Below are 27,282 nucleotides of genomic sequence, written 5' to 3'. Positions count from 1 at the left end.
AAGGGACAGAAGTTTAGGGGTAACATGAGGGGGAACTTCTTTACTCAGAGAGTGGTGGCTGTGTGGAATGAGCTTCCAGTGAAGGTGGTGGAGGCAGGTTCGTTTTTATCATTTAAAAATAAATTGGATAGTTATATGGACGGGAAAGGAATGGAGGGTTATGGTCTGAGCGCAGGTATATGGGACTAGGGGAGAATACGTGTTCGGCACGGACTAGAAGGATCGAGATGGCCTGTTTCCGTGCTGTAATTGTTATATGGTTATATGGTTATATATGATATTTAAGACCAAGGTTAATAGACTTGTGGATTTTAAGGGAATTAAGAGAAAAGAGATGCGTGCAGGATGGTAGTGTTTAAGTAGCATATCAGTCGTGATTTAATTGAATGGTAGTGCAGGTGCAATGGGCCAATAGTTTTTCATGTTTTTTCTGAACTTTTTTACGTAAAATTCTTACAATTGACTGCAAACCTGAACTTTGAAACACCAAACTGAATAAATCATTATGAACATGAGCATTCCTTACTGCACAACATGAAGTTTCCCATTAAGCTGCAATTGCTACTCTCATTGTGTTTGAATTTAAACGTGCATTCTCTAATTAAAATTGTGAATCTTTGGGAAATATGCTTCTGTCAATACATACCTTGCTTAAATATAAAATACTCTTGTTTAAACATAACAACAATTTCATAGGCACAATGGTGATACTTTGGATTTTGTACAATGCATTCAGAAAGTATTCAGACCCATTCACTTTTTCCACATTTTGTTATATTGCAGCCTTATCTTAAAATAGATTAAATTCTTTTTTTTTAAATCATCAATCTACACACAATACCCCAGAATGAAGAAGTGAAAACAGGTGTTTAGAAATTTTTGCAAAGTAATTACAAAGAAATAACTGAAATATCACATTTACATAAGTATTCAGACCCTTTGCTGTGACACTCAAAATTGAGCTCAGGTGCATCCTGTTTGCATTGATTACCCTTGAGATGTTTCTACAACTTGATTGGAGTCCATCAGTGGTAAATTAAATTGATTGGACATGATTTAGAAAGGCACACACCTGTCTATATAAGGTCCCACAGTTGACAGTGCATGTTAGACCAAAAACTAAGCCATGAAGACAAAGGAATTGTCCGTAGACCTCCAAGACAGGATTGTGTCGAGACACAGATCTGGGGAAGTGTATAAAACAATTTCTGCAGCATTGCAGGTCCCGAAGAGCACAGTGGCCTCCGTTATTCTTAAATGGAAGAACTTTGTAACCACCAGGACTCTTCATAGAGCTGGCTGCCCAGCCAAACTGAGCAATCAGGGGAGGGGGGGGGGGGCATGATCAGGGAGGTGACCAGGAACCCGATGGTCACTCTGACAGAGCTCTAGAGTTCCTCTGTGGAGATGGGAGAACCTTCCAGAATGACAACTATATCTGCAGCACTCCACCAATCAGACCTTTATGGTAGAGCGGCCAGATGGAAGCCACTCCTCAGTAAAAAGCACATGACAGCTCGCTCGGAGTTTGGCAAAAGGCACCTAAAGGACTTTCAGACCATGAGAAACAAGATTCTCTGGTGTGATGAAACCAAGATTGAACACTTTGGCCTGAATGCCAAGCGTCTCGTCTGGAGGAAACCAGGCACTGCTCATCACATGGCCAATATCATACCTACGGCGAAGCATGGTGGTGGCAGCATCATGCTGTGGGGATGTTTTTCAGCGGCAGGAACTGGGAGACTAGTCGGGAACGAGGGAAAGATGAATGGAGCAAAGTACGGAGAGATCCTTGATGAAAACCTGCTCCAGAGTGTTCTGGACCTCAGACTGGGGCGGAGGTTCACCTTCCAACAGGACAGCGACCCTAAGCACACAGCCAAAACACAGGAGTGGCTTTGTGGCAAGTCTGTGAATGTTCTAGAGTGGTCCAGCCAAAGCCTGGACTTGAACCCGATCGAACATCTCTGGAGAGACCTGAAAATAGCTGTGCAACGAAGCTCCCCATCCAACCTGACAGAGCTTGAGAGGATCTGCGGAGAAGAATGGGGGAAATTACCCAAATCCAGGTGTGCCAAGCTTGTAGCGTCATACCCAAGAAGACTTGAGGCTGTAATCGGTGCCAAAGGTGCCTCAACAAAGTACTGAGTAAAGGGTCTGAATACCTATGTAAATGTGATATTTCAGTTATTTATTTTTAATTACTTTGCAAAAACCTGTTTTCACTTTTATATTATGGGTTATTGTGTTTAGGTTGATGATATAAAAAAATAATTTAATCCACTTTAAAATAAGGCTGCAAAGTAACAAAATGTGGAAAAGGTGAAGGGGTCTGAATCCACTGTATGGATGTTATCACCAGGTTGAGAGATTGAAGTAAAGCAGTGACCACCTTCTCCTTTTAAGAGGTTATTTGAACCTATCTGGTCATTTTTGGAAGGTAGACAAAATTGCTGGAGAAACATCCATGGAGGCAGCATCCATGGAGCGAAGGAAATAGGTGACGTTTCGGGTCGAGACTCCTCTTCAGACTGATGTGGGGGTGGTCAATTTTGGTCAATTTTAGATAACATTTTATAAAATCTTCTGAACTGAACTGAACTTTATTTATAGAGCACTTTAAAAACAACCACTGTTGCAACAAAGTGCTGTACATGACTAATCATAAACATAAAACAAAACAATAAAAACATTAAAAGACAGTAAAAACAATAAAAAACAATAATAGAAACACTAAAACAAGAGCAAAGTCTCATGCAGGGGCGAAAGCCAAGGAATAGAAAAGGGTTTAAAGACTAGTTTTGAAAATGGACAGTGAAGGGGCCTGTCTAATGTGCAAAGGTAGAGTGTTCCATAATGTCGGAGCAGCAACAGAGAAGGCTCTATCCCCTCTGAGCTTCCGCTGAGACCTCGGTACCTCCAGGAGCAGCTGATCAGCTGACCTGATGTATGTGTATGTGCGGGGGGTGGGTGGGGGAAACTTCTGTGGTCAATGCCAAACTCTTGTTCCGTGCCTTGGAACATTTTGATAATTAGAGGTTGCAGTCAAACTCAAGATGTTATTTGCTGTCATTAGTTGTACTTTGTTATTGTTCAGGACTTCTAGTTCACATTTGTGGATATCCTGTATTGTGCTGTTTATAACACTTGTATGGGAAAATAGTAATGTTGTCAGTTTTTAGTTTAGTTTAGGAAAACGCATTCTTCACCAGGTATGTTTGCAACAATTTTGATTAGATTTTATCTTTGACTTTGCATATTACCTAACCAGAGGTCTGCAACACACACATTTTAATGAACAGGTCTTTGTTTTTCTGTTGGCTCTGTACTTATTTTTCAAAAATGGCTTGCAAGCATTCAGCACAAACAAGCTTTTATCTCCTCTGTCCTTGCATTGTCCCTGAGCGCGTCTTGTGTTTCATCTGCCCAATAACAGAACTGTTTCTGCTTTGGCAGTAATGTTTCTCTTGCCATCTGTTGAAAGTACCAAGTCGGTCAAGTATCTCATTATAAATATTGGATTGTTGGTGCTGAGGGTGAGCAGAGAGATGGATCACTGACTCTACAGACTGAGAAATGTTCTCACAGAACTCTCATCATGGAAAGGAGAGCCTTTAGTTTAATTTAATTTATTTTAATTTAGAGATACAGTGCAGAAACAGGCCACCGAGCTTGCACCAACCAGAGATCCCTGCACATTAACATTACCTACACACACTAAGGACAATTTACATTTATACCAAGCCAATTAACCTACAAACATGTACGTCTTTGGAGTGTGGGAGGAAACTGAAGATCTCGGAGAAAACACGCGCAGGTCATGGGGAGAACGTACAAACTCTGTACAGGCAGCACCCTTAGTCGGGATTGAACCCGGGTCTCTGGCGCTTAAAGGCAGCAACTCTACCGCTGCCCTAACCTCTTTAAAGTAGGCATGCCTTGAAGAGATTCTGCAATGGAGCAGTAAAATGCACTCACACAGACATGCATAGAAACATAGAAGATAGGTGCAGGGGTAGGCCATTCGAGACAGCGGCTGATCATCAAAAATCAGTAGCCCGTTCCTGCTTTCTTCCCATATCACTTGATTCCGTTAGCTCTAAGAGCTCTATCTAACTCTCTCTTGAAAACATCCAGTGAATTGGCCTCCATGGCCTTCTGTTTTATTTTTTTGTCCCGTTGAGGGTATAGTTTGTAGTGGGCTTTTAAATGTGTATGTGCGGGGGGTGGGTGGGGGAAACTTTTAAATCTCTTCCCTGTACGGGGACCCGACCTTTTCCCTGTCGGGTCTCTGTTGTCGTTGGGGCCTAACACCGTGGAGGGGCCTCCAACCGGAACGACCTGGGGGCTCAAGTCACGGAGCCTGCGGAGCTGCGGACCTACCATCGTGGAGCTGGCTAGCTTCGGAGTGTGGAGCGTGGAGAGCTGCGGTGGCGCGCGGCTGCGACCCGACTTCGGTGGATGGTGACACTGGGAGCTCGCGGGTCCCCGGTGGGAGACCGCTTTGCGGGGCACCGGCAACGGCGACTTCTCCCGCCCGAATTGCGGGGTTGAAAGTGACCTGGAGCGGGGCCTTACATTGCCCGGCGCGGCTTTAAATGGCCGCGGACTTGCTAGCGCCCGCCGGGGCCTTTTACTTTGACATCGGGAGAAGAATGGAGAGCAGGGGAGAGTCAAGACTTTGCCTTCCATCACAGTGAGGAGGAGATTCACTGTGATGGATGTTTGTGTAAATTGTGTTGGTTTGTGTAAATTGTGTTGTGTTGGTTCTTTTCTTGTATGCCTGCAGAAACCAAATTTCGTTTGAACCTCATGTGAGGTTCAAATGACAAATAAATGGTATTGTATTGTATTGTATTGAATTCCACAGATTCACAACACTGGGTGAAAACGATTTTCCTCATCTCAGTCCTAAATCGCCTACCCCTTATTCTAAAGCTCTGACCCCTGGTTCTGGACTCCCCCAACATCGGAAACATTTACCCTTCATCTAGCCTGTCCCTTAAGATTTTTATGTTTCTTTAAGATCTCCTCTCATCCTTCTAAATTCCAGTGATTACAAGCCCAGTCGATCCATTCTTTCTTTATATCTCAGTCCAGCCTTCCTGGGAATTAACCTGGTGAACCTACGCTGCACTCCCTGAATAGCAAGAATGTCCTTCCTCAAATTAGGAGACCAAAACTGCACACAGTACTCCAGGTGTGGTCTCATTTACCTGCAATCTTTGCCTCATATGGCGGTGGAGGCTGGTTCCCTGGATGCTTTCAAGAATGAGCTAGACAGAGCTCTTAAAGATAGTGGAGTCAAGGGATATGGGGAGAAGGCAGGAACGGGTACTGATTGTAGATGATCAGCCATGATCACATTGAATGGCGGTACTGGCTCGAAGGGCCGAATGGCCTACTCCTGCACCTATTGTGTATTGTCTTTTGTCTATAGTCAACTTTACTTTGTTCTCTACTGAATCCGTGAATCTGAAGAAATGTCCCAACCCGAAAGGTCACCTATCCATGTTCTCCAGAGATGCTGACCCGCTGAGTTACTCCAGCGTTTTTTGTTTCTACCTTGTAATATGTTACTTGGTTATTCAGAAATGCCAACATCTCGGTCACCAGGTAATATTTGCTGCAGTCTTACTTGCCAGGGGTCAGATCACCCAGTTCACTGAATAATAAATTCTTATATTGAGTTGCATCTTATAAAAATGAATTGACAAAGGTGTTAATAGAAATAACAGCTATTCTATAATCTCAATAATCTGCCAATCTGGCACCATTCGAATCATCAGTGGACAGGATTATTGGAGTTTTACTCTATGTAGCCCTATATCATAAATCATTATGTACCACATAATTTCCACTATTGCTCTTCCTACTTAATCATATCATCATCATCATCGTCGTTGAAAACATTAGCGATGCATTGGTGCTGGTTTCCGACGGGCACGGTGACGGACGCACCACACATCTCTGTCCTCCATGCAGCTGGCAAGCTCCTCTTTTGTCTCTACACATGCATCTTCCATCAACGTCTTCAGCATCGTCCTGGATCACGTCTTCCATGGGTGGGTTCCCACAGCGCAGCCTTGTTTGCTGGTATTTCTGGGTGGCGGAGCCGCATACTTCTCCACCTGATCGTCTCAGTCAGAGGTGGGCGTTGGTGATGTGGTCCCTCCAACTGACATTTTGAACTTTTCTGAGCATTCGGGGTGCAGGTACCATCGAGAAACTTGGACAGTGCTCGAGTGAGAGTCCATGCCTCACACCTGTACAATAATATGGTCTCTACAATTATAATCATATAGTTCATTACAGATCCTGCTCGACCAGTTGAATGCCTTCATCAGATTTTTTTTGCTCCAGCTTATTAATGTTTTGTTTATTGTTAATTGTAATGTGAACGGAGATACAATGAGAACTCCATGTGTACGGTATCCAATCAAATCATATATTGTTGAAGAAGGAACTGCAGAGGCTGGAAAATCGAAGGTAGACAAAAGTGCTGGAGAAACTCAGCGGGTGCGGCAGCATCTATGGAGCGAAGGAAATGGACAAAGTTTTGGCCCGAAACGTTGCCTTTTTCCTTCGCTCCATAGATGCTGCCGCACCCGCTGAGTTTCCCCAGCACTTTTGTCTACCAAATCATATCATACATGTGTACAATCAAATCATACGCAAGTACAACAGATAGTCCAAAGAGAAAAATACCAGAGTTTAGAATATAATGTTACAACTAACAAGGGCAGGACCTACACAGTGAATGGTAGTCCTCAGGGGAGTGTTGTAGAGCAGAAGGATCTAGGAGTGAAGGTGCATGGTTCCTTGAAGGTCGAGTGTAGCTAGATACGGTGGTCAAAAAGTCCTTCAACAGTCAGAGTATTGAGTATAGAATTCTTTCACTTCAGGTAGCCCCAGCATCCCCTCTCTCTCTATCCCTCCCCCACAAAGTTGCACTAGCTTCTCATTTTCACCCGACAAACAGCTTACAGTGGCCTGTTTCCTTTACCATCGTTATTCTTTTGCATATCTTTCATTCATTCTTCTTTATCTCTCCACATCACCGTCTATCTCTCTCATTTCCCTTATCCCTAACCAGTCTGAAGAAGGGTCTCGACCTGAAATGTCACCCATTCCTTCTCTCCAGAGATGCTGCCTGTCCCGCTGAGTTACTCCAGCTTTTTGTGTCTATTGAGTATAGACGTTGGGAGGTCATGTTGCAGTTGTATAAAATGTTGGCGAGACCGCATTTAGAGAATTGTGTTCAGTTCTGGGCACCATGTTATCGGAAAGATATTGTCAAACTTGAAAGGGTTCAGAGAAGATTTACAAAGTTGCTGCCAGGACTAGAGGGTCTGAACTGTAGGGGGAGGTTGATTAGGCTGGGTCTCTATTCCTTGGAGTGCAGGAGGATGAGGGGTGATCTTATAGAGGTGTATAAAATCATGAGAGGAATAAATCGGGTAGGTGCACAGAATCTCTTAACCAGAGTAGGGGAATCGAGGACCAGAAGACATAGGTTTAAGGTGAAGGGGAAAATATTTAATAGGAATCTGAAGGGTAATCTTTTCACGCAAAGGGTGGTGGGTGTATGGAACAAGTTGCCAGAGGAGGTAGATGAGGCTTGGACTGTCACAACATTTAAGAAACAGTTACAGGTACATGGATAGGACAAGTATGGAGGGATATGGACCAAACGCAAGCAGGTGGGACTGGTGTAACTGGGACATGTTGACCAGTGTGGGCAGGTTAGGCCGAAGGACCTGTTTCCACACTGTATCACTCTATGACTATGACTGCATTACAGTGTTACAGCTACAAAGAAAGTGCAGATGTATATAAAAAGTACAAAAGCTGCATTGCGGTAGGTTGAGAGATCAGGACCATGCCCTTAAGTTAAGAGAGGTCCATTCAGTAGACTGATAACTGGGGAATCAACATCCTGTGAATCATCCATTTAGATGTAGTTGATGTATCATGCAGATAATATTTGTTGTAACATTTTTATCCCATTCAGAATTTCTACCTTTGCTTAGGTTGCAGCAGCAGATTTTTCTTTGTAGATGCACGTAAGGTTCTCATTTAGCACTTTTGTTACACTGTCTTTGTCCATGAGAAGATTCCCTTCTTGGCCTCTATTTGGTCTTATAATTTCTGTTCCAACATTAACATATTTGTTTAGAGATACAGCATGGAAACAGAGCCTTAGGCCCACAGAGTCATTGCACACAATTGATCATCCGTTCACAATAGTTCCATATTATCCTACTTTCACATCCACTTTCCACACCCTACAGACTAGGGGCAATTTACAGATGCCAATTAACCTACAAATATGCATATCTTTGGGATGTGGGAGGAAGCTGGAGCACCTTGAGGAAACTTACGTGGTCAGAGGGATAACGTGCAAACTCCATACAGACAGCTACCAAGGTCAGGATTGAACCTGGATCTTTGATGCTGCGAGGTAGCAGCTCTACCAGTTATGCCACAGTGTCGCCATTGTTGAATGACTTTGCATTCTCTTTTACATTTGTTTCGGTGATGGGTATGGCTTTATGGCTCTATTTGCTGCTGTCTTTTTTGGGGGGAGTGAAACATGTTTTCTTGTCTCTTCCTTCGGGTGAATGCGACTCTTTTTGTCGTATCCCCCTTCTCTGCCTCCGTCTGCGCTGAGGCCTAATGGCGGAGCTGGCAGCCTCCAACTGCGCCCGACCTCGAGGCTCCGGAAGCAGAGCCAGCCAGGACTCACCAACGCGAGGCTGGCCGAATTCGGGCTGTGGCGGCATTCCAGTGGCGGCGACCCGACTCGGGGCTGAGACGGTGCTCCGGTGGCGGCGGCACGACTTGTTGCTGAGACTGTGCTCCGGTGGCGGCGACCTGACTCGGGGCTGAGACGGTGCTCCGGTGGCGGCGACCCGACTCGGGGCTGAGACGGTGCTCCGGTGGCTGAGACGGTGCTCCGGTGGCGGCGACCTGACTCGGGGCTGAGACGGTGCTCTGGTGGCGGCAACCCGACTCGGGGCTGAGGCGGTGCTCCGGTGGCGGCGACCAGACTCGGGGCTGAGGCGGTGCTCCGGTGGCGGCGACACGACTCGGGGCTGAGACGGTGCTCCGGTGGCGGCGACCTGACTCGGGGTTGAGACGGTGCTCCGGTGGCGGCGACCTGACTCGGGGCTGAGACGGTGCTCCGGTGGCGGCGACCTGACTCGGGGCTGAGACGGTGCTCCGGTGGCAGTGGCCCGACTCGGGGTGAGGCGGTGCTCCGGTGGCGGTGGCCCGACTCAGGGCTGAGACGGTGTTCCGGTGGCGGCGGCACGACTCGGGGCTGAGACGGTGCTCCGGTGGCGGTGGCCCGACTCGAGGCTGAGGCGGTGCTCCGGTGGCGGCGGCACGACTCGGGGCTGAGACGGTGCTCCGGTGAGGGCGGCACGACTCGGGGCTGAGGCGGTGCTCCAGTGGCGGTGGCCCGACTCGGGGCTGAGGCGGTGCTCCGGTGGCGGCGGCACGACTCGGGGCTGAGACGGTGCTCCGGTGGCGGTGGCCCGACTCGAGGCTGAGGCGGTGCTCCGGTGGCAGCGGCACGACTCGGGGCTGAGACGGTGCTCCGGTGGCAGTGGCCCGACTCGAGGCTGAGGCGGTGCTCCGGTGGCGGCGGCACGACTCGGGGCTGAGACGGTGCTCCGGTGGCGGCGACCTGACTCGGGGCTGAGATGGTGCTCCGGTGGCGGCGACCTGACTCGGGGTGAGACGGTGCTCCGGTGGCGGTGGCCCGACTCGGGGCTGAGACGGTGTTCCGGTGGCGGCGGCATGACTCGGGGCTGAGACGGTGCTCCGGTGGCGGTGGCCCGACTCGAGGCTGAGGCGGTGCTCCGGTGGCGGCGGCACGACTCGGGGCTGAGACGGTGCTCCGGTGAGGGCGGCACGACTCGGGGCTGAGGCGGTGCTCCGGTGGCGGTGGCCCGACTCGAGTCTGAGGCGGTGCTCCGGTGGCGGCGGCACGACTCGGGGCTGAGACGGTGCTCCGGTGGCGGTGGCCCGACTCGAGGCTGAGGCGGTGCTCCGGTGGCGGCGGCACGACTCGGGGCTGAGACGGTGCTCCGGTGGCGGCGGCACGACTCGGGGCTGAGACGGTGCTCTGGTGGCGGCGACCTGACTCTGTGGGTGAAATCTAACTCTGCATTTGGGTGGCTTTTGGATTTGATCTTTGAACAGCTGAGTTCCAACAGGAAAGTTATCCCTCTAGGTTAGGGTTAGGGTTAGCTCTTATTGACTTATCAATAGCAGAGAACTGCAGCGGGTCTGAACAACTCCTTGGTCAACAAAGGGAAATGTTATCCACCCTGGAAAACCGTCCAGAAATTGATACCGGAAGTGTTTGTGGGCTTTCGCACGTATGAGAACATAACAGGGATTGCCCCCTTGAGCTGCTGTGCCATTAGTCTAGGCTGATTGTATCTTGGTCTAGGCCACCCTTTCTCCTTCTCTCCCATCCTCCTTGATCCTCTAATTTAAATGTCTGGAAGTTGTTAGTATAATCAAGGATTCTGCCACCACAATTCAGTACGTAGAGAACTACAAAGATTCACAGCCTTAATAGAAGAAAATCCTCCTCACATTCATGTGAAATGGGTGACCCCATATTCTGAAACTAAGTTCTCGAGTTCAAGATACCATTCTAAGGGAATCATCTCACTGTCCACATTGTCAGCCCACTTCAATCATGTAGGTTTCAATAAGACCACCTGTCCTGGCGCGGATACATGCCCTTCGGGCCACCGAGTCCGCACCGACCAGCGATTCCCGCACACTAACATTATCCTATACATTAGGGACAATTTACATTACACCAATCCAATTAACCTACTACTTCTTTGCAGCGTGGTAGGTAACCGAATATCTTCAGAGCCGCTATAGCTCTTGGGATGAAACTGTTCCTGAGTCTGGAGGTTCGGGCGTAGAAGGCCTTGTAACGTCTGCCGGTGGGAAGTAGTTGAAACAGACCGTGGCAGGGGTGTGATGAGTCCTTATGGATGCTGAGGGCCTTCCTGAGGTACCGCGTGTGGTAGATGCCCTCCAAGGCTGGTAGCTCTGTCCCGATGATCCTCTGCGCTCTGTTGACGACGCGCTGAAGAGCTCTCCTCTCCGCCTCCGTGCAGCTGAGATACCACACAGAGATGCCATACGTTAGTATGCTCTCTGTGGTGCAGCGGTAGAACGTTGTCAGCAGCTGTTGGGGCAGACCAGTCTTTTTTAATGTCCTCAGGAAGAACAGTCGTTGCTGTGCCTTCTTGACCAGCGCGGTGGTGTTTGTGGACCATGTGAGGTCTTCTGAAATGTGAGTGCCCAGAAACTTAAAGCTGGACACTCTCTCCACACTTTCCCCATAAATGGAGATTGGGGCGTATTCTCCAGAATGGGACCTCCTGAAGTCAATAATCAGCTCCTTGGTCTTGGAGGTGTTTAGTGCCAAGTTGTTATTGGCGCACCAGTCCGCCAGGTTCTGCACCTCCGCTCTGTATTTTGTTTCATCACCGTTGGTGATCAGCCCAATCACTGTTGTGTCGTCTACAAACTTCACGATGGTGTTGGTGTCGAATGCAGGGACACAGTCGTGAGTGAAGAGGGAGTAGAGCATGGGGCTTAGTACACAACCCTGTGGTGTGCCGGTGCTCAGGGTGATGGTGGAGGACAGGTGCGGGCCCAGTCTCACTGCCTGCGGTCGCTCCGTGAGAAAGCTCAGGATCCAAGCGCATATCGGTGAGCTGAGGCCTAGCTGGTGGAGTTTGGTGGTGAGCTTGGTGGGGATGACCGTATTGAATGCAGAGCTATAGTCAATGAAGAGCATCCTCACATACGTGCCCTGTCTGTCCAGGTGAGTCAGGACAGTGTGAAGGGCCAGAGAGATGGCATCCTCTGTCGATCTATTTGCCCTGTATGCAAACTGATGGGAGTCCAGTGAGGCAGGGATGCTGGATTTAATATGGGAGAGGACCAGCCTTTCGAAGCACTTCATGGGGATTGGAGTCAGGGCAACCGGCCGGTAGTCGTTGAGGTTGGTGATTTTGGATTTTTTCGGCACCGGCACTATGGTGGCTGTTTTCAGGCACTTGGGGACCGTTGCCAGAGATAGAGAGAGATTGAAGATTCTCGTGAATACCGCCGCCAGCATTATACATCATGGACTGAATTATTGACTAGACACGAACGCCCTTGTCAATTGTGAATTTAGGCAAACAACTTTTGACTGTTGAGTCAGATCTTTTTGATTTTTTTACTATTTTTATTATTATTTTTTTTAAGAGTCTTTTTTTTTTTTTTTTAATTAAAAAAAACTTTTTTTTTTTAAGAAGCAAATACTGTTTTTATTTTGGATGTACAGCATTTTCATATATTTGACTTTATTTATTTATTTATTTATTTATTAGAAGTAGACATATTATAAAATGTAGTTACATATTATAGTAAAAAAAAAAACTTCATATACATCAGTCATACATTATTAAAATTTTCCATTATCAATTACTTCTGCTTCTAGTATTTTTATTTTTTATAGAAAGCCAGAAAAAGAGAGGGTAGAAAGTTACAAATAAAAAAGAAAGCAAAAAAAAAACAACACAACAGAAAAACAAGGGAGGTGGAATGGGTTACCTGTAATACATCAATGGAGATAGGTTCGTAGGTTATAAAGTATAGTTTTTCATCTGTTCCTGAGTTCAAGTTTCAGCTGGGTCCTCGTACTGTGCCAATCTATCCCTTCAGATAGTTAATGAATGGAGCCCAAATTTTATGGAAAAGATCTTGTTTGTCCATTAAGACAAGTCTAATTCTTTCTAAGTATAGGGTCTCCGACATTTCCGTAATCCACATTTTAATTGTGGGGGTTGTAGGGCCTTTCCAAAATTTTAATATTAATTTTTTTCCGGTTATTATACTGTAATTAAGGAAGTTTCTTTGGTTTGTTGTGAGTGTTAAGCTTTGTTCTGATATTCCAAGTATTATTAATTTTGTGTCTGGGTCCAGTTTTGTATTAATAACTTCTGAAGTTATTTCAAAAATATCTGTCCAGAAATGTTTAAGTTTTATACAGTTTGCAAACGTATGTGTTAAATTAGCCTCTAAATGTAGACATTTATCACAAATAGGAGAGATTTGTGGGAGATTTTTTAAGTCTTAACCTGAAACATGACCCTTTCCTTCTCTCCAGAGATACCTGTCCTGCGGAGTTACTCCAGCTTTTTGTGTCTATCTTTGACTGTTGAGGCTTGATTTGGACAAATACCATAGCTGATTCTGCTTTCTATTATAAGGGTGTTTAGCTCCTTTTTAGTTTTTGTTAATTTCACTGTTTTTAACTATAACTTTAATGTTTTTCAATTTTTATTTCAAATTATTTTAATGAATTTCAATAATTTTTAAATATCTCTGCCAACCAAAGACATTAAAAACTTTAGCAGGCCTTTGGGCTCACAAGCTATTAAAAGCATTCAGCTCGCGGGGCCTTGGAATACCACGCCAGGTTGCCATTCATGGGATGGCCCCGGAACTGATGCCTTGGCTATTGGGAACCGTGCTTGAGAAGTGAGCAAATGCAACGGTTTGGATTGAATACAATTTTTGCCATAACTATAAATTGTGAACACGGCTACAGGAACATTACATATCACATGCATACAAAAGAAGGAAATCAAAACCTCCCCTTACCTGTATCCATCTATTATTTGCCAGGCTTTGTCCTGCCCCTCCACTTTTCCAGCTTTCTTCTCCCCAACCACAATAGTCTGAAGAACGGTTCCTACCCAAAACGTCACTTATCCATGTGTAGGAAAGAACTAAATCGAGGTTGACATAAAATGCTGGAGTAACTCCGCGGGACAGGCAGCATCTCTGGGGAGAAGGAATGGGTGACGTTTTGGGTCGAGACCTTTCTTCAGACCATCCATGTTGTCCAGAGATGTTGTCTGTCCAGCTGAGGTACTCCAGACTTTGTGTCATTTATTGTAAATCAGCATCTCCATTTCTTATTTCTGCAATTACTTAATGCTGTTTTGGAGCTGGTGTTAATACTTGTGATTTTTATTTTTTTAAAGAATATTGCTTTTAAAACATCATCAGAGAGGTGGCTAACTATATTTGTAGGCTGAAAAACATGCTTTTGGTGAATCTCCAGAGCCTATTTTACATGCAGTGAGAATGGGCAGCAGCATGGTGCAGTGTAATAAAACATGCAATGCCAGGATGGCAATGAATTTAAAGCCAGTTACATCCATTATGACATCATAGCTTAGCAACAGAAAATGACTTGCTGTGCTCCTCAAATTGCAGCGAGTTTTTAACTTTCTATATATTTTTTATAAATATATATAATATATATAAAATGAGTTGTCACTCAACAGCCATGCAGGTCTGACTGCAATATAGAAATCTGTTGTAGAGTTGAGATTTTCCTTCATATTAGACATGGCTGGTAACTCTGTGGAGTGAGTATCAAAACTACCTTAGCTTTTGGAGGAGAATTGCAATGACTGAATGCAATTGACAGTTTTCTCCCCAGGATTTGATTTTCATTAAGTTATTACATCCTAATTTTGAGCATCGCACTTTAAGATTGGCGCCAAGGCCTTGGAGAGGCTGCAAATAAAATAAATAGTGATCTGGAAGGACATTGGTAGTGTGGAGAAACTAGAGAAGCTAGGATTGTTTTTCGTTTATATAAAGGGAATTAACAGAAGATTTGATAGTTTTCATAAAGTAGTAGGTAACTAAAATTTGTTTCCATTATTCCATTACTGCGGTCAGTAAGTAAAGAAGAAGGATAGGATTGTAAAGAAGATGTTAATATCTGGAAGGCACATTCTGAAAGGGTGGTGAATGTAGTTTCAATAATACCTGTTAAATGAAAATTGATACATCTTTGAAAAACAGGAACTCAGTCCACAAGTAAGAGCAGGAGAATTGGATTGTGTGGGAAAGAACTGCAGATGCTGGTTTAAATCGAAGATAGACACAAAATGCTGGGGTAGCTCAGCAGGACAGGCAGCATATCAGGAGAGAAGGAATGGGTGACGTTTTGGGTTGAGACCCTTCAGACTGATGTCAAGGGAGTGACCAGTACAGAGATAAAATGTAGTCGAAGATAGTAAGACTGGTGGGAGAACTGGGAAGGGGGAGAGGATAGAGAGGGAAAGCAAGGTTTCCTTGAAGTTAGAGAAGTCAATGTTCATACTGCTGGGGTGTAAGCTGCCCAAGCGAAATATGAGGTGCTGTTCCTCCAATTTGCACTGGGCCTCACTCTGACAATGGAGGAGGCCCAGGACAGAAAGGTCGGTGTGGAAATGTGAGGGGGAGTTAAAGTGCTGAGCAACCGGGAGTTCAGGTAGATGTTCAGTGAAACGATAGCCGAGCATATGCTAAGTCAGGACGATTTGCAGGAGTCCACACCTGGACCAGCAGATAGAGTATATGAGGTTGGAGGAGGTGCAGGTGAATAGCCTCAGCTGAATAGACTTTTGGGGACCTTGTCCGGAGTCGAGGGGGGAGATATAGGGACATATCCTGCGATTGCAGGGGAAAGTACCTGGGGAGGGAATGGTTTGGTTGGAAGGAGGGAGTTGCAGAGAGAACAGTCTTTGCGGAAAGTGGAAAGGGGTGGAGATGGGAAGATGTGGCCAGTGGTGGGATCCCATTGGAGGTGGCGAAAATGTCGGAGGATTATGTGCTCTATGCGACGGTTGACGGGGTGGAAGGTGAGGACAAGGGGGACTCTGTCCTTGTTGCAAATGGGGGGAGGGGGAGCAAGAACAGAGCTGCGGGATATCGAGGAGACCCTAGTGAGAGCCTTATCTATAATGGAAGAGGGGAACCCCCGTTCCTTAAAGAAAGAATTGGATTAATTGAGAAGCTTTGAAAGTGCGAGTATACACCTCCTCCTGTTCAGGGAAATTGTTCAAAGATTTGCTCAATGGTACTCTAGTTATCACGCTAATTACCATTCTACAGTCACAAAAACTGAAATTCCTATTTGTCTCGGTGCTTCTGTGGGATCTTGCTGTACACTACAGCAGCAGTCATTGCACTCAAGCATTAGACCTTAACTTCACACACCATTTCTGATTTTATTATTTGTCCTCTTTGCCCTCTAAAGCCTCCAACTTTATCGTTCCCCAGCCCCACACGGCCCGATTTTATCTTCTCCCCAATATCCACAAACGGAACTGTCCTGGCAGACCCATTGTTTCTGCTTGTTCATGTCCCACCAAATTAATTTCCACATACCTTAACTCCACCCCTTCCCTCCCCCCCCTCCCCCCCCCTCCCCCCCCGGTTCAATCACTCCCTACTTATGTCCAAGACACCTCATGCTCTTCGTCTCTTAAACGACTTCCGTTTTCCAGGCCCCCACTCACTCATCTTTACCATGGACGTCCAGCCACTCTACACCTCCACCCCCCCAGCAGGAAGGTGTTAAAGCCCTCTGTTTCTTTCTTGACCGTATTAGTAGACCAATTTTCGTCTACTAATACTCACCTCCGCCTAGCAGAGCTGGTCCTTACTCGCAACATTTTCTCCTTCGACTCCTCCCACTTCCTCCAAATCCAAGGTGTAGTTATGGGCCCCAGCTATGCCAGTCTCTTTGTTGGGTACGTTGAACAATCACTGTTCCAGGCATACACTGGCCCTATCCCCGAACTCTACCTCCTCTATTTTGACCACTGCATCGATGCTGCCTCTTGCACCCATGCAGAACTCGCTGACTTCATCAACTTCACGACTAATTTCCATCCTGCACTCAAATTCACTTGGACCATCTCCGACAACTCCCTACCGTTTCTGGATCTCACCGTCTCCGTCACAGGAGACAGACTATTGACTGACATTTACTGCCTCCCATAGCTATCTAGACTACACTTCTTCCCACCCTGCTTCCTGTAAAGACTATCCCCTGCTCCCAATTCCTCCATTAACCCCGCATTTGTGCTCAGGATTTGGTTTCCCATACTAGATCTTTGGAGATGTCCTCATTCTTTAGGAAACGGGGGTTCCCCTCTTCCATTATAGATGAGGCTCTCACTAGGGTCTCCTCAATATCCCGCAGCTCAGCTCTTGCTCCCCCTCCCCTCGATTTGCAACAAGGTCAGAGTCCCCCTTGTCCTCATTTCCACCCAAGCAGCCGTCGCATACAGCATATAATCCTCGCAACATTTTTGCCAGCTCCAATGGGATCCCACTGCTTGCCACATCTTCCCATCTCCTCGTCTTTCTGCTTTCCGCAGAGACTGTTCCTTCCGCAACTCCCTGGTCAACTCGTCCCTTCCCACCCAAACCACCCCGTCCCCGGGCACCGTTCCCCTGCAAACGCAGTAGATACGACACATGTCCCTTTACCTCCCCCCTTGACTCCATCCAAGGACCCCAACAGTCTTTTCAGGTGAGGCAGAGTTTCACTTGCACCTCCTCCAACCTCATCTACTGTATCCGCTGTTCCAGGTGTCAACTTCTGTACATCGGTGACACCAAGTGCAGGCTCATTTCGCTGAACCCCTCCGCTCAGTCCACTTTAACCTACCTGATCTCCCGGTTGCTCAGCACTTTAACTCCCCCTTCCATTCCCACACTGCCTTTCTGTCCTGGGCAAGGCAAGGCAAGGCAAGGCAAGTTTATTTGTATAGCACCTTTCAACAACAAGGTAATTCAAAGTGCTTTACATAAAACATTATAAGCATTGGAAAGAAACACATATGAAATGACATTTAGATGTAAAATCGATTATTAGATTATTCAGATAAAATAATTACAAAATTAAAAGCAATCAAATAAAATATTTAAAATAGAATAAAACCAGGAATAGAAGTTACAGTGCAATATAGGTAATTAATAAATTGTATTGTTTACTGAGAGGCAGCGGCAAACAGAAAAGTCTTCAGTCTAGATTTAAAAGAGCTGAGAGTTGCAGCAGACCTGCAGTTTTCTGGGAGTTTGTTCCGGATATGTGGTGCATAAAAACTAAATGCTGCCTCTCCATGTTTAGTTCTGACTCTGGGGGCACAGAGCAGACCTGTCCCAGACGATCTGAGAGGTCTGGGTGGTTCGTAGCTAAGCAGAAGATCAGAAATGTATTTTGGCCCTAAACCATTCAGTGCTTTGTAATGTATTTTGAAATCAATTCTTTGAAAGACAGGAAGCCAGTGTAAAGACCTCAGAACGGGAGTAATGTGATCTACTTTTTTGGTCTTAGTGAGGACTCGAGCAGCAGCGTTCTGAATTAACTGCAGCTGTCTGATCGACTGGGCCTCCTCTACTGTCAGAGTGAGGGCCAGCGCAAATTGGAGGAACAGCACCTCGTATTTCGCTTGGTTTACGCCCTAGCGGTATGAACATTGACTTCTAAAACTCCAAATAGCCCTTGCTTTCCCTCTCTCTCTCCATCCCCTCCCCCTCCCCTTTCCCAGTTCTTCCACCAGTCTTACTGTCTCCGACTACATTCTATCTCTGTCCCGTCCACACCCCTGACATCAGTCTGAAGAATTATCTCGACCGGAAACGTCACCCATTCCTTCTCTTCAGAGATGTTGCCTTTCCCGCTGAGTTACTCCAGCATTTTGTGTCTACCTTCGATTTAAACCAGCATCTGCAGTTCTTTCCTACACTCCCAATATTACTCAGTTTGCTGCACAGTCCTTTGGGATGCACTGGCACTTTGAAAGGTGTGATTGGTGTACTTTACTATCTAAACAAGGAATGGATTAGGGTCTGCTGTGGTCCATATCTGTGATACTTGAACAGTGATATATATTCCAACTAAGAACTGGAGTGTTTCAGCTCATTAAAATATGTTAAGTATAACCCTGCGGTTAGTTGACTGTTCTGTAACCTATCACAATCAGAGATCAGATTGATCAGCCATGATCATATTGAATGGCGGGGCAGGCTCGAAGGGCCGAATGGCCTACTCCTGCACCTATTTTCTATGTTTCTATCACTTTCAGTTCTCAGAGATTGTTCAGAGATCTAGTGGTATTAGCAAGGAATGTATCAGGTTTGCTATGCAATCTAATTTAAATAGGACATAATCTGAATATTTCATTTCCTTGCGGAGGCCTTGCTTATAACCCATAGATTGGAATATCAGGGGACCAATTTTGTAACTTTACCTTAATTCCCGTTGATTACCTTGTTCCCACTTACAAAATTATGCAAAGCAAGCTGAGAAGAAAATTTGAGCTTGAATCCTAATTCACCATATTTTGACAAATGTCTATCAATGTTTAAGGATTTATATTTTGAAACCCAAGAAGAAAAATTACAAACCCTGCTAGATTTAGCTCCTAATTTATCTTATGACTTCAGTACATTCGACACTGAAAGGGATAATAAATCATTTTGATCTTTCAAAGTGTTGGAGTATCACTCCAGTATTCAGAAAAGTGTAGCATATTGTTTTGTCTTTTGCAATTGGTAGTAAATCACCTTGATCTTTGCAAGGAATTAAGTATTGCTCTGACCTTCTCGAATGGCAGATATTAGCAAAAAGTAAAGTATCTTTCTAGTCTTACAAGAATCAGGGTAAGGTCTGCCTTGGACCTTGAATGGAATCGAGCTATTGGATGAGTGCGCCAATCTCAACAAAAAAGAACAGTTATCAAATTTACCAAGGGAAAATGAGTGAACATTTGTTACAAATAATTAATCTAGTTATAAAATAATAATAGACAGCCTTCGACTTATCTCCAATATGGACAAAAATAAAAGATTGAATTGACACTCCCTGGAAATTTACTTTCCATTTACTCTGATTTTAAATTGGACCACCATTCAGAAAATGAATTGACCTTCACGAGACATTAGCCATGTTTAAAAGTACAAGTATTCAGTTCTATAACTGAGGTTGTGATAGCATGTCAAGTTTGGTATGGTACAGAAATGCTAACCAGTCTTTTTTTTAATTGTTCAGTAGTTTAATGAAGATCAGGTAAGCTTTTGAAACTTTATCTTTCATGTGCACTCTTGCATGAGGAATAAACTCTGAAATAGTGCTGTTTATTTAGAACAAGGTGACACTATTTATTTGCAGTTTGTCCCTGAACAAAAAGAAAAGCTAGCATATTTTCTTTAAGAAAATTGAAAGTTCGAGTGGAAGAGGATTGAGAATTGTTTAATTAGATGCTGTTAGTATTGAAACTGAGGCAAGGTGTGAAAGGCAAGAGTTAATGGGGTTGATTTTGACTTTTGGGCGATCAACAGGCGGAGCACACCAGGAGCTCACCCGTACCCACAGTGGAGAGGCAGCCACGATTATCAGGCATCGGCCTCATTAACATCGGGTCAGCAAGTTGTGGGGCACCAAGCGGGCATCCTGATGCAGTTCGCAGGGTTACGGCTGGCCAATATCGGATCACCTCAACCGCCGTCAAGGTATGTGTGGATGAAGCCGGGTTCTCAGGGCACCAGTAGCCCGGTTTTATATTGTGAGGTTTTCCAGAGGAGCTTTTACTTCTTTACTTGTCTAGTCTTAACTCAGGTCTGTGAACTTCAAATAAGATGACTGATCTGCTGTGTTTAGTATATTTGGAGACAAGATACATTACTGCATAGTTTTGCTGCATATCACTCAGAATCATGCCTGAATTTTCTACTCTCAACCTTCTGTTCTGACAATGTACAGAAGGTACACAGGTAGAACATGTGTAGAATTTCTTTGCCCATGTTCCTAACTTCTCGCTGGGGAAACTCATGGCATTGTAAACCGGTGTCGCATGTCAGTAGGAAATTCCTTTTAATATTCATTTGATGCTGTGAAATTCCAGCTATTTCCTGACCCTCTAAGCATGTGAAATGTTGGTTCTATAGAATGTTCATGTGAAGTTGCCATGCAAAGTTACTGCGTAATGAGCTGATCTGAAGGAAATGAGCCATGTATCTATACCAGAACTTTCCATTACTTTATTTCCCTTTATTTTAAGAAAAGCCTCTTATTTTTGTTGGCCTACTTTTATCTGGTATCCTTGCATTGTTACTTTGAGATCACCAGCTTTGCCTAATGGTATTAATTCAGTATTAATGGAAGATAATTAAGGAATGCAGAGGAGATAGTCTGGGATTATCCCAAGGTTCCCACTCTTTCATTTGCAGGTAACAGGTGAACAGATCTCCTTGAAGGTTGGACTGTACATTTGATGATGCTACCAGGATACTCTGTTTGTCAAACATGGCCGTCAGGCTTTAACTAGGTGTTGTTTTTTCTATGTGACATTGACTCTGAATGTAAAAGAAAATCATCTTTAGCCTAATTTTATGTCATGATATTAATCTATGTTTTTTATTGAATATAAAGGTGATAAAATAGTACATAATTGAACTGTAAATTTACTTAGCAGAAATAGGATAGATAGATTGGACATGTTTTGTGACAATATTTATTTTATGGAACTTGACTACACTGAACCCGTTATGATCGAACGCTATCTTCAGTTGATTTTGTAGTTCAGCGCAATGACCTTCTAACACCTTGCTTCTTCAACTGAAAGTAACTTATATTCTATTATCTTTTTTAAACTATAGCATTATACATCAATGGTCTAGGACAAAATAAGAAACAAAACAGAGTCTAGATCAGAGTTGCAATGTTTTTTTTTGCATTTGTTCCAGTGTGTGTGTGCTGGGACAATCTGGCTAAAGTCTAGATAGTTTTAAGGGAAGTGCAAGAAACATGCTTGAAATTGTTTTATTTGTCCAACTTCATTAGTTAAAGATAAATGATGAAAATATTTTGAAAAAGGCTTGGATTTATATTGGCCAACTGGAAGTGTTGTGACCATTGTTATATGGACACATTTTGAGGTATTTTGCATACATTTAGATTCTTTTTTGACTTGTTTTGTGCTTTTGATCTAGTTTGAGAGATGAATGTTGATTACTATATCAAAAGGACTTTTTTGATTTGAAAAAGTCTGGAAGTCCTTGACATCTGTTTGCTGCCTCATCTAAATGACAGCACATTAAACAATGTTTTGCAGTAGTAGGGAAAGAAAGGAACTTGCACCCAAATGAGAAAATGTGTATGGAAAGTTAAACTGGCTGCACAAGAAAAATAATTCACTGATTCCACAAAAGATTTTGCATTTCACAGTTTGTGTGGTTAACTTATAAAACAATAATGGAGCTAATGGCATATGAATCACACTACTCATGCACTGGTTTATTCAGGTACTTGAGTTTTGGTGGTCCTTTTTTCCCCTTTGGAATAATGTGTGTCAGTTCTCCATTGACTGAGGTTATTAAATACTCCTGCCTTGGTTTAGTTTGAGCAAGGAATGGGAAAGGAACTAGTGGTGCATGCTGGAAGCAATTGGGGGTTTAGATTATCAAGCTCCAGTAATAAAAAAGTGAAGCCCTAAGGCCGGTCTATTATCAATTGCAGCATATCTAACTAAGCGAGTTCAGCATGTCTCTGAATGGAGAGGTCATGTCAACCAAACAGCATTGACCTCAGTTGGGTTTGACAACACTAAAAAAGATAGTTGTAATAGAAGGTAGGCACAAAATGCTGGAATAACTCAGCGGGACATCCAGCATCACTGGAGAGAAGGAATGGGTGACATTTCAGATCGAGACCCTTCTTCAGACTGATCAGTTGAAACAGAAAATGCGTTTTGTAACTTGGTAGGTGGTAATGTCTAGTTTAATAATTACGATATTGGTATTGTTGTGTCTCATTTTATTTATGTCTGCTACATAAGTGAATATTTTCAGTTTCTCCTTAGATAGCATTGAATGGAATGAACAGATAAAGGTACCATTTAAAACTTTAATTGGCTGTTGTGACATTGAGTTCACAGATTCTTAAGGAAGCGCTTTCTTTCTTTTGTGTTATTTTTAATTGAGGTGGTGGCAATGGTGGGCTACTGCTCTTGGGTGATGGGACTAAGTACACTGCTTCAGTGGGCAGGTAAGAGATGAACACATAGAAGTGGAATTCCGCAGTAACCTGTCTTGGAAAAAGTCTCCACCCTTATGTTCATGAACTGATTAGGTTTTTAAGGACCAAGGTCATTTTGTTGCTGACAATTTTCATCAAAAAATTTAAATGAAATTCTGGTATTCTTTGAAGAAGTGAATTCTTTGAAGAAGTAAATAGCAGGACAGACAAAGAGTCAGTCAATGTTGTTTTCTTAGATTTTCAGATAAGGTGCCACACGTTAGGCTGCTTGTGAAGATGGGAACCTACGGTATCAAAGGGCAGATACTAGCTTGGGCAGCAGGTTGGCTGGATGGCAGAAGACAAACAGTGGAAATAAAGGGGGCTTTTTTTGCATGGCTGCCAGTGACTAGTGGAGTTCCGCAGGGCTCGGTGCTGGGGCCGCTAAACTTTACGTTGTATATTAATGATTTGGATGAGTGGGTTGAAGGCTTTGTAGGAAAGTTTGCGGATAATGCAAAAATAGGTGGAGGGGCAGGTAGTGTAGAGAAAGCAGGGACTCTGTAGAAGATCTTGGACAGGTTGGAAGAGTGGGCAGAGAAGGGGCAGATGGAATATAGTGTCTCAAAGTGTGGAGTCATGCATTTTGGTAGTAGGAATAAAGGCGTAGATTATTTTCTAAATGGGATGAGAATCCAGAAATCGGAGGTGCAAAGGGACTTGGGAGTGCTGGTGCAGGATTCCTAAAAAGTTAATCTGTAAGTCGAATCGGTAGTAAAGAAAGCAAAGGCTAGCATGTATTTCGAGAGGGCTTGTATACAAAAACAGGGATGTAATGCTGAGGCTCTATAAGGTGCTGGTCAGGCCGCATTTGGAATATTGTGAGCAATTTTGGGCACCATATCTGAGGAAGGATGTGCTGGCTCTGGAGAGGGTCAAGAGGAGGTTTACAAGAATGATCCCAGGAATTAGTAGGTTAACGTATGATGAATAATTGCCGGCACTGGGCCTGTACTCGCTGGAGTTTAGAAGAATGAGGGGGGACCTCTGAAACATCCAGAATAGTGAAAAGCTGGAATAGAACGGATGTGGAGAGGATGTTTCCACTAGTGAAAGAGTCTAGGACTAGAGGTCATAGCCTCAGAATTAAAAGACGTTCTTTTAGGAAGGAAATGAGGAGAAATGTATTTAGTCAGTGGGTGGTGAATCTGTGGAATTCTTTGCCACAGAAGGCTATGGAGGTAAAGTCAGTGGATATTTTAAAGGCATAGATAGATAGATTCTTGATTAGTCCAGGTGTCGGAGGTTATGGGGAGAAGGCAGGAGAATGGGGTTAGGAGGGAGAGATAGATCAGCCACGATTGAATGGCAGAGTAGACTTGATGGGCCGAATGGCCTAATTCTACTCGTATTTCTTATAACCGTATGACGTTATTACTGATGGTTAATCTGGGCCGTTGGTTATTAGTCAGTAACATGACTGCTGCAGTACCATACCTAATTGTGCTCCGCTCACTTGAAAGGCAGAGATGCGTTTATAACTAGCAACAGCAGATGAAACATTAACCACTTGCAATCACCAGATAATTGAGAAGAATCCTGAAAGGTTGTGGTCATGACTCTATCCCTCAGTCTCGCTCTCTTCAGATGTTACCTGACCTTCATTTTCACAATTTTCTTTTTTAAAAAAACCCCAAAGTTATTAATTGTTAAGACATGTTAGTACATAACAAACGTTGTCATTGCCAAATTTTCATTCAGGACCATCAAATAGATGGTTATTTCAATGTATCTGAGCGAGGGAGGGATGGCAATCTACTGCATTAGTGCTGGATATTTGGACAGGAAGTTGTTCATTACATAGAAACATAGAAACATAGAAAATAGGTGCAGGAGTAGGCCATTCGGCCCTTCGAGCCTGCACCGCCATTCAATATGATCATGGCTGATCATCCAACTCAGTATCCTGTACCTGCCTTCTCTCCATACCCCCTGATCCCTTTAGCCACAAGGGCCACATCCAGCTCCCTGTTAAATATAGCCAATGAACTGGCTTCAACTACCTTCTGTGGCAGAGAGTTCCAGAGATTCACCACTCAACACAATGTGGATGAGAGAATAGGATCCGACTAAGTACAGTGATCATAATTGACTACGCGCCTTTGATTTTCATTGGGCATAAAGAATTATGATTGACCCAAACTCCAACTTGATTGACAAATTAGCAATTTGTATTTCAGAATTTTATTAGCTGTGTCTTTTGACAAAGAAGACACAAAGTGCTGGAATAATTCGGCGGGTCAGGTAGCATCTGTGGAGAATATGGATAGGTGCCATTTCACAGAGTGCTGGAGTAACTTAGTGGGTCAGGCAGCATCTGTGGAGAACATGGATAGGTGCCGTTTCACAGAGTGCTGGAGTAACTCAGTGGATCAGGCAGCATCTATGGAAAACATGGATAGGTGACGTTTCACAGAGTGCTGTAGTAACTCAGCTGGTTCACAGAGTGCTGGAGTAACTCATGGATCAGGCAGCATCTATGGAAAACATGATAGGTGACGTTCACAGAGTGCTGTAGTAACTCCAGCAGGTCAGGCAGCATCTGTGGAGAACATGGATAGGTGACGTTTCGCAGAGTGCTGGAGTAACCTCAGCGGGTCAGGCAGCATCTGTGGAGGAATATGGATAGGTTGCCGTTTCACAGAGTGCTGGAGTAACTCAGCGGGTCAGGCAGCATCTGTGGAGAACATGGAGACATTTGGGATCGGGGCCCTTCTTTCGGATTCAGGTCCAAGAGATTCAGAGATGCCTCCTGACCTCCTGACCTACTGAGTTACTCCATCACTTTGTGTCTTCTTTTGTAAACCAGCATCTGTAGTTCCTTGTTTCTAAGAATTTGTCAACTTGAGCTGCAGAGGAATAAGATATGAAGCTAATCGGACGATGTTTGAACTTTACATGCCCCAAGGTATTCCTCAGATGCTGACTTGTGGATGATTCTGGTCACATTGCAATTCAGAAAAGTTTTCGAAAGAAGGATCAAGGTTTACCTGCATGGTCTAAGGACTGAGAAACCTTAGTTCTGAGGAGAGCTTGAAGGAAATAGAAAACTGCTCCTCAGAATAGAGAAGTGTGGGATGACCTGAGGTTTTTAAGATGATAATTTTGATTGAATAGAAAGGTTCTTGCCATGATTATCTGAGTTAATAAACAATAGCAATATTCATTTTGAATAGTTAATAACCTGGGGTGATTATTTGGAAAATAAATTAACTTTCAGACAGATGAGTTGATTTCAATCATATGATGGAGATGAGCGTTTGCTCCATTGCTTTCTCAAACTTTAAAGAGGAGGTCTAGAGAGGTGTACGTGATGGTTAAAAGTTTGAAAACATAAATCCAGAAAACTTTTAATTTTTAAAATAGGACAAGGAGATGCATAACCAAATCAGCTAAAGGTGAATTTATGATTTTCAAAAGTATTTCATATAAAGGCTGATTGTTATAATAAATTGTACTTGGAGACAAGAGTGGAAATGGGAAATAAAAGTTGAAATTGAATTGTACGTGGGATGGGAAAGGCACGGTCATTATCGTCAATGACCTACGTTTGTAGCCGTCCCTTTGCAATTTTTCTGAAGACTAACAAACTTTGAAGTGAGCTTCCATGGCATCTTAACTATCTAACATTCTGAAATGGAGTATTTGAAATAAAGGTTCATGCATTTGTGGATGCGATAGCAATGAATTAATACTCACCTCTAAAAGGAATGTTTGCTCTTGATATTTGTTCAGCAACCGAGAACACGAAATCATTCACTTAAACCTCCCACAGCATTAAGTGAAAAGTGACACACGCCACAAAATGTTGCGGAGTAAAATTGTCTAGCCTTTTCATCCAAAGATTTTAATTTCTGAGAAATCTCAGTTCAGGTATCAAACATAAAAGCCCGTCAATAATTTTGGAAAAGAGCTTTAGAGGGAAGGGGCAACAAAGAAATATAAATCAGAAAAGATAAATATTTGGTGGGAATATAAGAAACGGAATATAAAGCACAGGAAAGAGCAGATAGAATGGAAAAAATTGATTAGGAATTAAAATCAATGGAGTGAAATCTGAAATGAAAATAAGGAGAAATTACAATTAGAGAATAGTTAAAGTGCAAGTGAGATTGTTATGTTCAAGATTCTCACATCTGTGATCTTTTGTGTCTATAATCTAGATTTTATATTGGCAATACAGCCTTTTAAGAAACTAGCTTTGTAGACCAGTGAGAATAAAGAAGGTACCAATGTGCCATTTAAAAAAAATTGTTCCTGATGTACAATTTATTTGCTTGTTCATATCCGTTCCAAATTTGGTCATTGAC

General features: G+C 43.9%; 1 protein-coding gene across 3 annotated transcripts in view; it reads left to right on the top strand.

Moving 5' to 3' along the window:
• LOC116979253 (kelch-like protein 13) overlaps nucleotides 1–27,282 on the top strand; it is a 184,640-nt gene that overhangs the window by 26,418 nt on the left and 130,940 nt on the right. For 2 of the 3 annotated variants that reach the window (XM_033030855.1, XM_033030854.1), the window contains one exon: nucleotides 20,239–20,409. The exons of the other annotated variant lie outside the window; for it this stretch is intronic. In XM_033030855.1, coding sequence (XP_032886746.1) covers nucleotides 20,354–20,409 — 56 coding nt within the window. In that variant the 5' untranslated portion in view covers nucleotides 20,239–20,353. The remainder of the gene's footprint in view (nucleotides 1–20,238; nucleotides 20,410–27,282) is intronic. 3 annotated transcript variants of the gene reach the window in all.

Source organism: Amblyraja radiata, chromosome 12 (genome assembly GCF_010909765.2).
Source record: "Amblyraja radiata isolate CabotCenter1 chromosome 12, sAmbRad1.1.pri, whole genome shotgun sequence".
Lineage (NCBI taxonomy): Eukaryota > Metazoa > Chordata > Chondrichthyes > Rajiformes > Rajidae > Amblyraja > Amblyraja radiata.
The sequence above is the reverse complement of the archived record's forward strand: the minus strand, read 5'-3'. Positions and strand labels throughout refer to the sequence as shown.